Consider the following 17,401-nt stretch of genomic DNA (forward strand, 5'->3'; position numbering starts at 1 on the left):
TACTAGTATCATTAGTGAAACACTTATATAACAATGTTTATATACTATATAATTTTTTACACCAAAATTAATTTATTGTCCTTATTAATGAAAAAAAAATGAATGAATCAAATGTTTCAATGTTTTTTGTACTTACACAATATAAGGTATCTGTCTAGAAGGTATATATATATATAACATGATATATACAAAATGTGCATATAGTTTCTTTCGTACATTTGATGGTATCCCTACAGAATGCTCCACTTAGAAATCTCCTTTAAATGTATACACTTTGAACTTATCCAGGAAATTATTATTAAACCGTGTTTTCTGTAATAATTATCATGAAACCAAAATGCAATATTTTCACAATGTACGGCCAGGTTTTTTTTTTTTTTTTTTTTTTTTTTGAGGTGTGAGATACAGAAATATTCAATTCAAGACCTCTCTCACTCTCTGCAAAATATATTTTTGGCTTCATTGATTATTATGATGAAGCTGGAAATGCTTCTATTTATTGAATTTACTTATATTCTTGACCAAATCATTTTCCATTCAAACTTGGTTTTATGATTTGAATGTATGCTGACTAAATTAAGCCAGAGACAAACTAAATCCTTCATAAGTCTGTGAGCTTAAGAAAGTTAAGAAAGTATTTTTTCAAAACTCAATGTATATTCAGATTTGTTTTATACCCTTGGCACTTTTAATTTAATTTAATTTAATTTTTGTAAATTTTTTCTTTCTTCATTTCCTTTTATAATTTATTGTAATTTTATGCATAATTGTATAATGTTCAATCATTGCAGCTGAACGAAAGTGCATGTAGAATGTTAATGTTTGTTCCATTAAAAAGTGATTTCTCTAATCATTGGTCTTTTTAATCTTAATTATAGCTGTAGTATAATATTTATTATGGAACTGTGATTACATTGGAAAGATTACGGGTTATATGCTACAATAGTTCTGCTTAAAGTTCGTGTTTATGGACGGTAACTGCGATCACGTTCAGGCATCACGTGTAATAGCAGCTCATCTCCAGTGCGTGTCAGTGTTGTCTCCTGTTTCTCTGACCGCAACAAAACAAGAAGAAGAAGCGTCACGTTGCGACGAAAACAGGTAGCGCTGATCCAGCTGTCCTAAGTAGGTACATTTTATGAAATTATATTTTTTTACACTATAATGATATTGGCTAGTGGATATTATGGTTATGTGTATAACCGCTAGCGTTAATATTTCTTACTAACTAACGTATAAAATAATTAAGAATGAGATTCATTTTAATTAAGAGTAATTAAGTGGTAAGTAAAATAATAAGAATGTTTTCGAAGTCACTTTAAGAGTATCTTTTCTACTGCGAGGTAACATATGTAAATACCATCATAGCAAATATATTAATTATTTGTTTAGCTGGTTTAGATGTACAACCGTGTCATTATTTGTCTACAGAATAAGTGAGTGAAGGAAAAATGGGGCGCTCATCCAAAGACAAACGCGATATATACTACAGACTGGCGAAGGAGGAGGGCTGGAGAGCAAGGAGTGCCTTCAAACTCCTGCAGCTGGATGAAGAGTTCAACCTTTTTAAAGGTAAGAGCTTCAGTCTGCATGGGATGGTGGATGAGTCATCATAGGATATGCCTTGTGAACTAAGCATGTGAAGTGCCTACATAGACAACATCATAGCAGGCTTTTATGTTCAAATGATTGTTTATTTCCTATCTACATTCAGGTGTTAGTCGTGCTGTGGACCTGTGTGCGGCACCTGGCAGCTGGAGTCAAGTTCTGAGCCGTAAACTCCGGTTGGTTAAATGCAAATGCACTTGATCCGTACTGCATGATAAAGTGTAAACAGCACATACAGATGCTGTTCAATAAAGTGTTTTTTATTGTAATTGCTCTAATGCTTTTTTTTTTTTTTAAGTGGGAAAGACAAGAGTGAAGAGGTCAAGATTGTGGCGGTTGATCTTCAAGCAATGGCCCCTTTGCCAGGTGTCACACAAATTCAAGGAGACATCACCAAGGTGGAGCCTGCAAGACTTTTACACTTATTTTCCCCCACAAAGTCATCATAGCATTTAAAACTATATGTTATTATAACACTCCAGGTGAAAAGGGTAATTTGAAAAAAAAAATAGACTAATATATCACCATACTACCATAGTTAAATTATTAGATTATGAATTGCAAACATTATTACAAGTATAATTTTTTTTTTTAAATATGCAAGTTAAGCATTTGAATATGCACTAGTTTGCAGACATTTCAAGAACAAAAATATGAACGTTGGATAAAGCCAGGTTCAAAAGTAATTTTCACATATTGGAGAGTCAAAGGTTTAAACATGGGATCTCTTGTTATCACTCCAAAAAATAAAAAAAGTACTGTCAATAACCAGAAAATAAAAAATAAATCACAATGCTTTTTTTTTTAGATAGGAATAAAACTGCAGCGTCTGGTGTAAGCAATACTGAATATTTCCAGCTCGGTGCATGGGCAAGAAACTCATTTTGAAAAAGATCTATTAAATATATGTATTGTAATTAAAATCAACAAATGCAAATCAAATAAGTGCAATAAAATAAACACTTAAATGTGTATTTTGGGTGTTTATTTTCCACTAGTCTGATATTAAAAGCCAATCAGAGACCAAAATCAAAAAATTGACTAGTGCTTGATAAAACAGTATTCAAGCCTGTGGTGTCTTACCTTAAACATATTTTAATTTGTGTGAATATTCTCATTGCTTTTCACAGATTTCTACAGCACAGGAGATTATTCGACATTTTGAAGGACAGTCAGCAGACTTGGTTGTGTGTGACGGCGCCCCTGATGGTGAGGAATAACCTTGTGTTTTATTGAACATGATGTTGCTTTCTACTCTAGTTTGGCAAAATCTTTAATTGAAGGTTTTGAGTCCATTTCTCTATATAGTTACAGGTCTTCATGATGTAGATGAATACATTCAGGCACAGCTCCTGTTGGCGGTATGGATTCATATTTTCCATAACTCTTGTTTTGGTAATAAGGTCCCATTTTTTAGTGTTCATAAATACATTAACAATAACAATAAATAACATTGAGTAGTACATTATTTATTTGTTTAATGTTAGTATGTTTTTATCATTAGTTCATGGTAGCTTAGATCTGTTAAATAATGTTTTACAATGGGGCTGCTGAATGCTAGAATCTGATTGGCTGACGAATGTTCTAAGGTGTGTCATTATTTTCAGGGAAATGCATGGCTAAAGTAGTTCCAGGCAGGTCTTGACCACATTACATGTCCATATTTGTAAGGTCCTTACAGTCTAAAACAACAAAAGAACCAAGACCCCCATTACTGACCAAGCAAATAAATATAGTAAACAATAAGATTAAATTATGTTTTGTTATGTACAGAAAGCACATATACTCCGTTTACCCCTCTCTCTCTTTCTTCCAAACACACACTCGCACACACAGAAACATACATGTGTAATGTGTCATTCACTATTATTAATTATTAATTATTATTAATCATTATTATTAATTAGTAGTTTTCATGGCATTAATAACGAAATACATAATATTTTGTTTGTGATTTACCATATAACTGCTAGAATGCTTGAAGGTTTTCTGTTTTCATATCGACAGGCTCTCAATATCACCACACATGTTCTCAAGCCAGGTGGCAACTTCGTAGCAAAAGTAAGCTGACCCATTGTCATTCATACTCTTTATTACCTTGTCAGGTTGTCAGTACAAGATTATGAAATCTAGCAAAAGTTTACTTTAGTCTCACCTGAACTTCAGTGTCTTTCTTCTGTGTAGATCTTCAGGGGGAAAGATGTGACCCTGCTGTACTCCCAGCTCAAGATCTTCTTCAGCGCTGTAACCTGCGCCAAACCACGCAGCAGCCGCAACTCTAGCATAGGTGAGAGGACCGTTTCATATGAACAGGGAATATTGTACTTTTCCAAACATGAACCACATGTGTTTTTGCCTTTCAGAGGCTTTTGTGGTGTGTCAGAATTACTCTCCACCTGAAGGTTATGTCCCTAACATGTCCAACCCTTTACTGGATCACTCTTATGGTAACTTGTTCCATTACTCCAAATATCAAATTAGTTCTCCCATATTTGATTGTGCATATCTGTATATGCCATTTATTCTCATGTTATATTGTAAATGTCTCTGTATATGCCCAGTCTTCCTCCTCACGATATGAATGCAAATTTGTCCCATCCAGATGTCGACTTTAACCAGCTAGAGGGGCCAAACCGAATAATAGTTCCTTTCCTTGCTTGTGGAGATCTTAGTGCCTTTGATTCAGACAGAACTTACCCGCTTCAGGTGCTAATCCGCTTCTTTCAAATCACACATACGTGTCTATGAATGAGCAGTCTGTGCTAATGCAGGGTTTGCTTTATTCTCAAACAGCTTGATTCTAGTAAAGAATACCAGTATTTGCCACCCACCCAGCCTCCAATTCGGCCACCGTACCAGCAAGCCTGTCAGCTCCGCAAGAATAACTTGTTAGCCAAAGAGGACTCGGCTTCTGGAGCACTTGATGATTCCCTGTCTGCTTTAGATCTCAACCGAAGTCCAGACACCAACACGGTCACACCAGGAACCTCCGATTAATGGACATTACTGATTTGTCAGCTTCTGTTAAAATATCATTTTATCATGATGGATCAACATTTATATTTAGAGGTACTCTCAGATAAAATGAGACGTGTTACGTCTTTTTACCTTATTTTAAAGTTGTCCCTATTAAGGGTACTATTAAGAGTGACAAGCTTTCATACCTGTAAAGGTACACTTTCTGCACATTTTGTTGAAACTGATAATATAGTTTCTCTTTTAACTATTGAAGTGTTTCTGTAACTTTTATTACACTCAAAATTAGCAAAGAGTCTTCTCTGTGATTGGTCCTTTGTTTGAATCACAGAAACTACCTTCTTGAATTTGAACTTTTAACTGCAGCTCTACATGTTCAATAAAAATACACGCATAACCAAATTTACCATGACGCAGAGTGTTGGTTTTACTTTTAGATGCAGTGATTCAAATGAAGTTTGAATCCGGTCTTGTATTTTTAATATCATTTTGGCTATAAAAGCAGCGTTTCAGATCTTTAAAACAGGCCCGTGTATGAATACAGAATCAATACAGACGTATGTTAAAATCTCAGAGTCAGAATGACTTTGCTCAAAGACTTAAGTGCAAAGGTTGAGTTCAGTTTAAAATATGTTGTCAAGCCTGCGAGAGAGAACATCTGCCATCTGTTTCCTTTCATTCGCTTGCTCAATGGTCCATGCATGTTCTGATCAGTTTCATAACTGTAGTATTTGTCACTAAGTATATAGCCTCACCCAACAGCATTCTATGTTTTTTCGTCTTATGCTTGGCTTGAGTCAACTAATGTGGTCTTTTCTAAATTATTCTTTAGTGTAGTTATGAATAATTTACTTAAAAGTGGAATTGCTGGTCATTGTCAGTTATGTAGAGAGAATCTAGTCTTGCAGAGATCTCGCCTTCTAAGAGTTGGGCAGGAAAACAAACCTGTATGCAAAAATGGCAACTGTGCATCCGGTGTACTTTTTTTTAAAACTGACATTGTCATGCTAGATGTTGCATAAAGACCTGATCGTCCTAACCAGTGTTACTGTATCAACTTGAGCACCTGAAAATATGATCCAGCTGGGTATATTCTGTAAGTGCTTCATTTTAATCGTCTGTGTACAGAGTGTTTGTTTGACTGGTATGTGTTGGCTCACCCTTTACATTGTTTATTTTACAGTGATTCTTTTTACCAAATTGGCAAATGCAGGTATGTAGTTAATATTTTGGTCATTAATTATGTACAGATGACATCAACTGAGAATAGTTACATTTCCTCTAAACCTGGGTTGAAATTATAAAGGTTGACTGTGCTTCACAGTCCTTTTCATTCAAAGCATGACATTTTTCTATTCTTTGTGTGCGCAGTCATAATAGTAACATTTATTGTTCTTAAAACAATAAACTATTTGAGTATACTAAACCCTGCTGAACACATCTTAATCTACACTGATTTAAAAACTATTAATGAGTGTTCACGTTATTTTGTCTATCCCCTGTACATATTAACAGCTATATATATATATATATATATATATAACACAAAACCAGTCTTAATTCACTTGGGTATATTTTCAGACCTTAAGCAAAGATAATGTTCCATGTTTGACTTGTAATATGTATGGCTAAGATCTTCATTTTGGCAACTATAAAGGCAGTTTTCATTGTTTCGTTTATTTTATTTTTTTTTGCACTCTCAGATTTTTTTTATTTTTTATTATTATTTGTTGGTTGATTGTACCTCTGCCAAATATTGTTCTTTCCTAACAAAACATACATCAATGGAAAGCTTATTTATTCAGCTTTCAAATGTATGAATCTCAATAAAAATGTTTTTACCCTTCATGACTGGTTTTGTGGTCCAGGGTCGCACACACACGAACATAAATATCATATATAAACTGTTATATATAACAAACGTTTCAACTTGAACTTACTAGGATTCATTTTCTAAATCCTGATTAGGTACAAATCAAAACTAAAAAAATAAAATAATTTCCCACCTTTTATTACATTTCATTAAAGATACTTTTATTATTTTAAGTGTTTTTCAGATTTAGACAACTTTTTTCTCTATAGCGGCCAAAATGGGATTGGTTTAAAAAGGATTTTAGACAGAACTTGTTAAAAAAGAAACATCTACCTCATATGTATCCTTCATAGCAATTTTAATGGAAACAGATGTAACATTTATCATATATTTCTCATTTTGTATAGGACTAAAGCTAAAAATGCACAAATTGCATGTCTGGTCTCTATTTAAAAAAAAAAAAAAAAAAAGAATTGATTTAGAAGTTTAACTCAAACCACAGTTTTATTGTTTAAGTCCTTCCTTAACATGTCAAATGTTAATCAGCTTTCATTCTTAATTGCCTATATTTTTCGAAAAATATGAATGTAAAAAGGTGTGACAGGTTTGAAGACTAAAACATTTGAAGGGATACATTGCCTTCAATTTTAATTTTCACTTTTTTTTCTCTCTCTCATACTGTCCCTTTCTTTCTGGGTCAGCATATCTGCGTGCCCAACATTGTCTCTCTGCTGCAAACGTGGGTGCAATTTCTCATGTGTCAATGTTTAAGTGGACAAGTATAAAATTATATTTATAACAAAATGATGGGTTGTCATGATTTTTGTAAGTATATATTTACTGAAACCATTACTTTTTTTTTCATTTAAATGATTAATAGATGAAGTAACTAACCCTGTCACACGTTTATAATACTGTTCATACATTTATTTTGGAATACATGTATTTATGACAGTGTTGTATGTGGTGGGCTTGTGGTTTTTCTCTCAATATGGCCACTGCTTCTCATGCAGTGTGAGTAGACCATATATGGCAGCAATAAAATAAGTACACTCTATATACTTACGGATTAAAATAAAACGTTGAAAACGTTGAAAATATTATATAAAAAATATAAAAAATTATTGAGTTCAGACTGGGGGACTAACTTTAAAGTCTGTTTTCCATCAAATATCTTGCAGTTTTCAAGGAATTATTTTTCACAAGAAAGGAACACAAATAAATGCTTACACTAATGGCCAAAATTTTGTTTAAGACTTTATTTTATGCTATATATATATATATATATATATATATATATATATATATATATATATATATATATATATATATATATATATATATATATATATAATGGCAATCATATATTTTATTCATTATAATGGGCATATCAAAGTTTAGTAAAAAGCTAACAATTTCTTATAATTTTGGTGAACCACCACTTGAGAAACTCTTGGGGACTGAAATATTACCAAATCCTAGGAATGACCCATATGAACAGTACCAGTGCTCCTGTTCCTGAGGGATAGTTGTTATGTGCATGAGATTATGTATTTGTAATCATTTTCAATCCCTCATTCAATCTGCTACCCCTATACAGATTTTAATGCTGGTCTTGGAGTGATGACTCTCAGTGACCGGACGAATCTGACATGCTGTAACAGAGAACAGGCTACGTGCGTATTCTATGCTGATTCAAGAACAATTGGTTATCAGAATTCCTCTGACAATTGCTGTAACCTTACTGTCAGTGGAGAGAAGCTTTTACAGGGAAAAGCTGGAGTGGAGCTCCGAACAACTATTATCGTCCACTGTTATCTCAACACTGACAACAAAACCAGCCAAAATGTCACCATTACAGTGTGGAGGATATGTAAATTGCTTTTTTTTTTTTTTAAACCGTTGTAATGTAATAAAACTTTATTATTAATTATCTAGACAGAGTACACAGATTCAACATTTTAAAAACTGCTTATCTGTTTTCATTTTTAGCTCTTTCTGGTAAATACACTCTTATATTTCTGGTTATCATGGGGACACTGATTCTGCTCTCTCTGCTCATCTCCATCATCATATGTGTTATCTATGTGACCAAAATACAAGGTAAGAAACCACAAACACAATGTTCTCTAGTCTAATTCTGGTTATGTATGTCAAAGAATGATTTCACACTTATATCTTTAACCATATGCATAATCCTAACCTTAACCTGCTTTATAACCACCAAACATGAAATAATTACCATAGTATACACATTTTTGATAGTTACTGCCCTATGTCTCCAGTAGTCTACAAAATGTATTTATTAATATTTATTTTATTTTTTTAGGGTATAAACAAAAGTTACAACCAGTGAGGTCAGTGCATATTATTCAGCTGAAATATTTGGTATAAACCTACGATTCTCTAAATGTTATGTTTTTGTTTTCTTACAGAACCCAGGTAATGGACAATGGTGAGTGAGTTTGGATATTTTTATCAGCAGAAATGCTTGTAACTTCTGTATATTTGTCCAAACTTGCATTGCACCTCACTGAGTTCTTTTAGTAGATTCTTTTAGACAATTCTGAGGTCATGGTGAATTAATATTATTTTTTTATTATTTAAAGAAAACATACAATTCATGACAAATTCTCTCTTTTTTAGACAACCAAGATGCAAATTCGAGTACTGCTGAAGTTGAGGAAGAAAAAACAGAGGTACATTATTTATTTATTGAATTACTTTTGAAATCAAAACGACATGCGAGGAAGTCATACAGGTTTTAAATTCACTTTGAATTTTTACATGTAACTACATATCAGTCAAGAAATGCATTTCTCTGCCGTTATGAATGTTTTTATGAGCATGATTTAGAGAAATACTCATTTGTAATGTTTAATTTCAACATGTTTTTCACAGGTCGTAGAGAATGAGCTATTATATGCCACGGTGAATTATTCAGGTGCTGGTGAAAACTCTTCTCCAGCAGTGAAGTATGAATCAGGAACTGAATACGCCACGGTGGTCACGCGTTGAACAACCTGTAACAACAATAGATTTCCCCCCTTAGGGATTTAAGCCACCAAGGATGAAATAAAAATGATATGTGCTGTTTTGAGCAAATGTCTTATGGTTCTCATGACTTGATTTTATATAATAAACTCTTCCAAAATAATCTGTTCAACTGATAGGCTAATACAAATCAGAAAGTGGTTGAATTTGTAGTGGAGTTGACATTAGGTTTGCTATAATGGCACTCTTTTTGATAGCTACACCTCTTGATGACAGGTATAGTAAACTTGAAACCCTTTTGTTGTTGTTGTTTTTTTAGATTAAACTACAGATTAAATCACCACAAAATAAATCTGTGTGTTTTAGAATAGGTTAGCACAGGATACTTAATTTGTTTGCTAAATAAATTAGTTTTCAGATACATCATAGCAAATGCAGTATCGGAAAAAAAAAAATATCTGTTTTCTCGGTTTATAAAAGTCGATATAATGAAATGCCCCAATGTCCTTATCGTTCGACTGACTGACTGACTGTAGTGTGGAAATCGTGTTGTGCTGTATAGAGTCCACAAGATGGCGACATCTGCCGTCGGCAAAACAAGATTGCTCTTCACTCACAAAATGCAAAGTATTAAATGTTTCTCTGTCATTGAGCTTGCTGAAGAAAAACAGTATGTAGTGGAGAAGAGACTGGCTGCGTTATGTGAGTAGGCTACAATTAAAACTAAAGTAGAATTACGTTGTCCAGTAGGCCTGTTATTGATTTGTGAAAGAGTCAAAATGAGATAAGTTATATTTCTACCACTTTCTTTGTACAATACCACACAATAAATTATTTGCCGAGTATGATACTGTTATGTAGCCATTGTAACGAATGTCTAATTGTTGAATTTTACCTGGGCAACACCAGACAGGATGTTAAAGAGCTTCTAAAACTTTGAGCTAAAACGTTAATTTCTGTGAGATGGCTAATGGCCTAGTCAGTTTTTTTTTAATACACTAAGAAGTTGTGCACATATATAATACCAACCTTGCATGGGAAGTTAAAAGTCACATCAGTCGCCTCGAAATGAATATTTACTTAACATGTAAGTTAGCGGGTCGCCTCATGGGGGTAACTTAGCCATATTAGCTAATTGTCGATTTACCCACAACACCTGTTGTTTTGCACCTTTTTGGGATAAAGAGAATTATGGCTGACTCCAAATAGGATATCTCTATAGTGGAATTGGTAATTGAAAACTTTTGCTGTAATTGGAAATGGCATACTCACTGTTAGGTGTCTGTATAAGTCAAATTACCCTTCTATATTAGCCAGCACAACAAACCCTTTAGATATTACCTGAAGAAAACTGTCTGTTAGTATTCCCATTCATCATGAAATCTGCCAACTTTGCTAATGCACAGTTTTTCTTTCCATGTGAATAATCACTCTGAAATAGCAGAAAAATCAACACTGATGGGTCCCATTCTCTTTTTAAAGCACTGCAAAAAATACAAAATAAATAAATAACTGGGAAATATCTATTATCATACTATGTATTTATGCTTTCTATGTTGATTTACATGTTAGTGCAAACCCAAGACATCTTAAAGCATTCAAAACCAACCTAATAACCATATTTCCACCAGATATGTCATGTAGACCATATTATAGGCTTTTACAGTACAGTATGTGGTGTAAACAAAGACTGTCACTATAATTACAAAGTTTCCCCCCTTTCCCAAGGGGAATCATTAGATCATTTTGTTAGAGGAAGAGAAATCAAGCAGTTGAAGGATAATGTGGAGCCTAGTGTCATGACAAGCATAAATAAGTATGACTGATTTGTCACATGACTCTGACATCATTCTCAGAGGCAAACGCTTCTGCCTGCATTTTACTTCAGATGGGCTCTGAATTGTAATGCACTGGCTCCTTTTTACATAACTGTTGTACTCCACAATCTCACATTTTGCACAGTATTGTAAAATAAACCAGGAAATATAAATACCACACTGCATCCCACGTGTTCACTAGTAAAAAAAAAACAATTTGTCATTACTGTATAAATTACAAAATACAAGAGAGGAACGGCATGACAGCTCTAGGAAGAATCTGGATGGTTCCATAGGGTTTTCCTTGACATAAAGCGACTGGTACGTATCTTGATGCAATAAACGAGTGATAATGCAACCTATATCTCTCTCTCTCTCTTTGTCATGTACACACATTGTCTTTCTCACATAATCTGCAGGTCGAAATGGACCAAATTACTGCATAGACAACAATGCAAAAGCCCTTTCTCATGGAAAACCACAGTCTGGAGAGACAGAGTGAGATTGTACATGCAGTTTTTATGAGGTAAGCTGTTATGGCTCTAAGCCCTTTCACTCAAATGGGAAATCAAATGGGAACCTGCCTTCAATTAGAACCAGAAAATGCACCCAACTGAATGCATCACACTAAAGTAATACAGAAACCAACCACATAAGGTTGTATGAGAGGCGAATATACAGTAATTGATCAAACAAAAGATGTTTTTTTTTTTATTTCAAAACCAGTCTGTGTGGAAAGAAATACTAAATTTGTGAATTTGTGCGCTTATTGTTTTCAAGCACATCCTGCAGATCTGCACAAAGACGACGACAATAATACAACAGACGTGTGGTAAACAGTTGGCAGTATCTCTGCTGAGAAAAATGGGAGACTGTGAGTGAGAAAGAGAGATAGAGGAAGAAAAATCGAGCTGCTGCAGTATCCCTCACTGCTGAGGCTTGGACTGCGTGACTGACTGGTGTGTTGAAAGAGAGAGAGAGAAGGGAGGGGGGGATGGGAAGGATCTTGCTTGGATGAGGAGCAAGCAGGCAGGCAGGCAGCAGCATCATCTCTTTTGTGGCACGCTGCTGAGGGAACTTGCCGCCTAGAGCCGTGCAGGGCGCTCACTCCTCACAGGCGCGCACAGCGCCACCGCCTCTCCCGCACTGGCCACCGCAGGGACAGCGACAGCCTCCGTTATAGGCGCAGCACTGCTTGTTTCAGCGGCACCATGGCGCAAGCCGCTAAGCAGATCCGCAAGAACAAGGACCTACAGGAGCTCGCAGCTCAAGAGCTGCGAGAGAAGGAGGAGGAGAAGATCAAGAAGAGGAACCGATCGAAAGACCGTAGACGCAAGGTAACAGAAAAAAAACCCCTCCTTGCTCTTTTTGCGCATGGGGAAGGATACATACACCTTCACACATATCACTGACTCATTGTGTTAACCAGTCAGCTAGAGCAGGTTGTCCACAGATTATGTTTGAGGAAGATGCTGATGTCTGGCAGGGTAGATGAGGGAGGATCATGACTGAGATGATTGGTCAAGTAGCCCCTCGGTTCTCTGGGGAACATCCTGCTCGATCGATTTACAAGCAAATGCTGTTTATGACTGATGCTGCATCAAAGCAAACCCAATTGCTTTATGTATTCAGATGCACCCGCCGCAGGCTCCATTGTTTGTCGCATTCCTTCCGCCTGTCATCGGCATGCTACACCACCTCATATCGGTGCCATAAGCGTGAACTTTGGAAGAACGTGAGCGTAATGTCTGCACCTGCTTCTGCCACCAATTCTCATTACTGTTTGTATGATGGGATGGGAGCTGAAGTCCATTATGGGAGCTCTGCTGCTCTGAGCCCTCTGGCTGCCTACTTACTTACCTTACCTTCCACCAATGTGCATGCGATGATGTATGGTCGCGTGCATGCAGATTTTGGCTTCACTCGAGAGCAGGGGGAGTCAAGAAGTACACGTGACTTAGGTTAGAGCTGAAGACAACAAGATCGGCAGAGACCGGGGTGATGACTCTGCTCCCGTCTGCTCACCAAGGCTCATAAAACCTGTCAGCCTAGCATTTATCAGCATGCTCGCGTAACTACATGATCGGGCATAGATACGTGGCCGGCGGTGGTAGAATGTCAGTGTAGCACCAATTAACAGAAACGAGTTGCTCATACACACGCAGTGACACAAAAAGATACTGGAGTCTAAAGATCACTCTGAGGAGGACTGTCCTTGAGAGTTGGCTGTTTAATCTTCGGTGGGACGTCTGATGAAGCATTTGTCAAGGCTGTCAGTGACCCCTAGAGATTACACAGGGGTCTGGAAAATTGAAGATGGGACATGTTTGATGACACTGTTGCTTTTTTGATTTGAATAAAATAGTGATTTGTTTAATAAGCAGTTCAGCACTCACTTTTCATATGCAACCCTTGAGCTTTTTTTCATATTTGTGGATTTTGACATAATTGTTTAGTTAAAATGCAAACCGCTTGTTTCCTAAAGGCTAATGTAATGCGACAGCTACAGCTAATGCAAGATGCATATGTTTATATGAGCTTGCAGCTTCAGGCGTAAACCAGTCTGTAACCCTGGCCATGAGTTCAACCATTGGCACGCAGAAGGATAAATACTGGCACTTTGTTGTTTATTTCAATTAAAGTTGAAATCAGGGTCCATAATTAATAAACAATTAGTAAAGAAATAAAACATCACAAGATTTAAATCAAGAAAAAATTTACTTTCAATATAAAATTATACTCTTAAAAAGATATTAAAAACGAAAACATACATGGATGAATAATTCACATTCAGATCTGTAGCATGCATTTACAGAATAAGTTGAATTTTCTTTTCATGCCAACTTTGACATTTATCACCACCATTTATCATAAAAGTCAATGTGGTACAGTGATTGCTATGATAAATTAAAAATGGCACTTCATGTCATAAAGATTGTTGACCCCGAGTGTCATCGAGTTCCTGAAGATGTGTCAGTTTTGCTGAGGTCTCAAAGTGTTTTGGACAGTCTATGGCCTTGTGAGATCTCAGCTGTGGGTGGACAAACAGTTGTGTTGTGATTTTTACACATCCCTGAGGTGGATGTCCAGAGAAAAATGATGTCAAGTGCCCAGAGTGTGAGATGCAGAGAAACTGGCTGTGTTCCAATTGAAATATTAGCTCTTACTGAATACTGCATTATATGCTGGAACTGGATAGTACTATTTTTTATTTAAATATGTATTATGTAACATTAAACATCACACAGTATGCTATATTGTTGACACATGGTGCATTTAATTCAGTTAGTTGCATCTGCATATTTTTATTTTGTTACATTTTAGATCTGATTTTGTTCAGAAATATCTTGTAAGAGAAAGTTCGGAAATATGGAAAGTTACAATGCATAAATTACTGTTCATTCATCACACCGGAAATGGAAGTTTAACCGCATTGCATTGTAAAATGTACTGTAGCTCAGTGTCTAGTGTCTGTATACTACACATTTTAGCATGTGCAGCAGATCATGTGGCTAAACTATAAAGGTTCTTTATTTGCATCTATGCAGGGTTCAATGTTAAAGAACCTTTAACATTCATGGAGCAATTCCATTGCTATTTTTAGAATGTTCTTCACACTAAGAAAATATTGTTCTTTTAAGAAATGTTTTTGAAAGGTTCTTTGCAAAAGCCCCATTTTGGAACCTTTACCAAGTGTACCATACACACAGTTTGTTTTCTCTACACAGTATACATACCGCAGAAACAGTAGTACAGTACATGCTAGTATAAACATAGCCTTTGAGAAAGACACAAGAAGGGGGCTCTTTAATTCTTGGAAATGGCCAACAGTGTAGTGCAGGGATAGGCAAATCCGGTCCTGAAGGGCCACTATCCTGCAGAGTTTAGCTTCAGCCCTCATAAAAACTCACCTGCCTGTATCTATCTAGTAATCCCGGAAACACTGATTGCCTTTTTCAGGTGTGTTTAATTAGGGTTGAAGCTAAACTATGCAGGATAGTGGCCCTCCAGGACCGGAGTTGCCTATCCCTGGTGTAGTGCATCATTTACTAGCTGCATTGGTGCTTTGTATTATTTTTACTTATGAAAGATGGAATCTGTGCTGCTGTGTACAACACAGTATTAATTACCCAACAGTACTTTTATGTCTCTAAGCTGATCTTGCCGTGTGTGTGCCATACGGATGTGATGCATAAGATCTTACACACACGGCCTGGCCCAGATTCCAATACAGCAGAGAAGCATGCATTTGTCTTGTTGCTTAATAGAAGGTGAAGTCACACATATGAGTAAGTACCTTCAGTCATGGGCTATATTTATTCTGTGCCTGAGTCGCTACCAATCTGTCCATGATCCTGCCAACTTGAAGGGATGCGTTGCCCAGGATTCTGGAAGGTTCAGTTGTGATCTATGGGGAGATGCTTTTGTAATGCCATGTCTGCACCACTAGAGGTAGCAGAGAGGTCCACTGACCGTGGGAGTGACACATGAAATATAGCAGCATAATGTCAGAGAAGTGCATTAGAATTAAGTACCTGCTGTGGTCATAATAGGAAAAACCACATTTGCCATTAAAGCCACACTGCTTAACTTTAATATTTCTGTCGCTGATAAAGACTTAACTTGACTTGCTACATTGTTACTTTAGCTGTATCAAAATGTTCATATTAGTATAATTTTGCGTAAAAATATCAGATGAATGTGGTTAATGAATAGGGAATTTCTGTTACTGTAGAAAAAATATCTGTCAGTGTTTGTTAATTTCAAACCTAGTAAAATATAATTTGTATAAAATTTCATAAAGATGTATTGGTAATATGCACTGTTAAAGGGGTCATATGATGGTGCTAAAAATAATATTATTTTATGAATTTGGTGTAATGCAATGTTTATTCAGTTTAAAGTAAAAAAAAAAACACTATTTTCCACATAATGTACATTATTATTTCTTCTCTATGCCACACCTTTCTGAAAAGCATTGATTTTTACAAAGCTCATCATTCTGAATCCAAGGTGTGCTCTGATTGGCCAGCTATCCAGTTCATTGTGACTGGCCGAATACCTCAAGATTGTGAATGAAAGCCCCTTACCATACTGTGATTTCGTGTCCTGGCACAACGAGACAAAACCAGTAAACCTATTATAAAGAAGGCATCTGCTGCATCCAGTGGGGACATAAATACTGATTATAATGACTTATACAGTCTTTTTACGTTATGCGTTTCGCGTATCGTATCACACTCCTTAAACGTAAAACCACGTCTGTATTTGTGGTCAGAGAAACTACAAACAACAAACACTACTTCACACTGCCCAAAACTCGGGTTTGGATTGTCAGTTGCAAATTCTTTAAATATGTAAACATACTTACAGATTGTGAGTCAGAAGTGCCAGACTGTACTGGCAAAGTTGTTATTGCTCCACTCTATAAAAACAGACACTGGCATTGTAGGCTACTCTCATAGGAAACAGTCCTCGTCCTCCAAAAATGCGCCACACACATCTGAATATTTGGGGTGAAATGTTACGAAGTGTTGAAATACAACTTAACCACTGATTTCTAGTTGTGTCCTCAATTGGAAGGCTAAACAAAGAGGTTTCACATTCACAACGAAACACACAGCGTCTCCAAAACATGGCGGCAGCAACAATACTGCAGTGAGAATAAAAGTCATGCCTTCTTTCTTTGTGTGAACATTTGTGTGGCGTTATGCAAATCTTCCCACACAGTGGCACAGACATGGGAGTGTGTTAGAACGAGCAGTTTTAGGGGGCGTGGTTGAATCTTAAATTTGATAAAGAATATCTCTTTGGATTTGAGACTTTAGTCTTTGAAACTTTACAGATCTTCTTTATGCAACAAGAGCTTGTAACACTCCAAAGAGAAAGGAACAATTTAAATCGCATCATATGACCCCTTTAATATTGTGGAAATATGTTTTAGTGTTTCATGACCCTTTTTTGTATTGAACTTCTTTGCACTTAGTTAAAAAATGTCAATATTTTATTGAGAAAATGTTAATTTGTATTCTCATTTGATTAGTTACAGTCAAGGCACACAAACGGTTTGTGGTCCTTGAAGCCTCTAGAATATTTTTCCTGCAGGCATAATTGCTTTGAAATAGATCTCCTCAAAAATTAAATATTAAAGCTAGAGCTGAGTCATATTTTTTTGTGTGTGTTGACTTAAAAT

General features: G+C 35.8%; 3 protein-coding genes and 1 long non-coding RNA gene across 8 annotated transcripts in view; 3 read left to right on the forward strand and 1 right to left on the reverse strand.

Moving 5' to 3' along the window:
* Nucleotides 1-987: 987 nt before the first annotated feature.
* On the forward strand, nucleotides 988-4,990 carry LOC127986677 (putative tRNA (cytidine(32)/guanosine(34)-2'-O)-methyltransferase). The gene is made up of 11 exons (XM_052589009.1): nucleotides 988-1,125; nucleotides 1,432-1,572; nucleotides 1,715-1,784; nucleotides 1,907-2,006; nucleotides 2,739-2,817; nucleotides 2,917-2,969; nucleotides 3,616-3,669; nucleotides 3,793-3,895; nucleotides 3,972-4,055; nucleotides 4,211-4,314; nucleotides 4,402-4,990. The coding sequence occupies exons 2-11, from the start codon at nucleotides 1,452-1,454 to the stop codon at nucleotides 4,603-4,605; spliced, it is 972 nt and encodes a 323-aa protein (XP_052444969.1). The 5' UTR covers nucleotides 988-1,125; nucleotides 1,432-1,451; the 3' UTR covers nucleotides 4,606-4,990.
* Nucleotides 4,991-5,134: 144 nt separating this feature from the next.
* On the forward strand, nucleotides 5,135-9,554 carry LOC127986684 (uncharacterized). Of its 2 annotated transcripts, XM_052589018.1 has the most exons (9): nucleotides 5,135-5,680; nucleotides 5,768-5,797; nucleotides 7,998-8,073; nucleotides 8,149-8,270; nucleotides 8,390-8,500; nucleotides 8,727-8,754; nucleotides 8,833-8,852; nucleotides 9,044-9,096; nucleotides 9,299-9,554. In XM_052589018.1, exons 1-9 carry the CDS (start codon nucleotides 5,659-5,661, stop codon nucleotides 9,413-9,415), a joined length of 579 nt encoding a protein of 192 aa, XP_052444978.1. In that variant the 5' UTR covers nucleotides 5,135-5,658; the 3' UTR covers nucleotides 9,416-9,554. The 2 variants fall into 2 exon arrangements, with proteins under 2 accessions (XP_052444978.1, XP_052444977.1); XM_052589017.1 differs by having other exon boundaries at nucleotides 7,998-8,270.
* On the reverse strand, nucleotides 9,100-10,558 carry LOC127986701 (uncharacterized). Its single transcript, XR_008160916.1, has 2 exons — nucleotides 10,421-10,558; nucleotides 9,100-9,420 (listed from the first exon to the last, which is right to left on the reverse strand). It is a non-coding gene; the product is annotated as an uncharacterized LOC127986701 (long non-coding RNA).
* A 1,648-nt stretch (nucleotides 10,559-12,206) lies between these two features.
* The window catches only part of LOC127986644 (ankyrin-1), a 74,232-nt gene continuing 69,037 nt past the window's right edge, over nucleotides 12,207-17,401 (forward strand). For 3 of the 4 annotated variants that reach the window (XM_052588958.1, XM_052588960.1, XM_052588959.1), the window contains exon 1: nucleotides 12,208-12,545. In XM_052588958.1, the coding sequence (XP_052444918.1) occupies nucleotides 12,420-12,545 (126 nt within the window). In that variant the 5' untranslated portion in view covers nucleotides 12,208-12,419. Of the gene's footprint in view, nucleotides 12,546-17,401 lie in introns of all 4 variants that reach the window. The other variant, XM_052588961.1, reaches the window with a different exon arrangement.

The sequence above is a fragment of the Carassius gibelio genome, chromosome B21 (assembly GCF_023724105.1).
Source record: "Carassius gibelio isolate Cgi1373 ecotype wild population from Czech Republic chromosome B21, carGib1.2-hapl.c, whole genome shotgun sequence".
Lineage (NCBI taxonomy): Eukaryota > Metazoa > Chordata > Actinopteri > Cypriniformes > Cyprinidae > Carassius > Carassius gibelio.

Bases quoted from the DNA above. Each gene is read 5' to 3' on its own strand.
- LOC127986677 (XM_052589009.1), top strand. From the start codon at position 1,452: ATGGGGCGCTCATCCAAAGACAAACGCGATATATACTACAGACTGGCG. The intron at 3,670-3,792 runs GTAAGCTGACCC...TCTTCTGTGTAG, and splicing joins GTGGCAACTTCGTAGCAAAA to ATCTTCAGGGGGAAAGATGT. The intron at 4,315-4,401 runs GTGCTAATCCGC...ATTCTCAAACAG, and splicing joins ACAGAACTTACCCGCTTCAG to CTTGATTCTAGTAAAGAATA.
- LOC127986684 (XM_052589017.1), top strand. From the start codon at position 5,659: ATGATCCAGCTGGGTATATTCT. The intron at 5,798-7,997 runs GTATGTAGTTAA...ACCCCTATACAG, and splicing joins TACCAAATTGGCAAATGCAG to ATTTTAATGCTGGTCTTGGA. The intron at 8,271-8,389 runs GTAAATTGCTTT...TTTCATTTTTAG, and splicing joins CATTACAGTGTGGAGGATAT to CTCTTTCTGGTAAATACACT.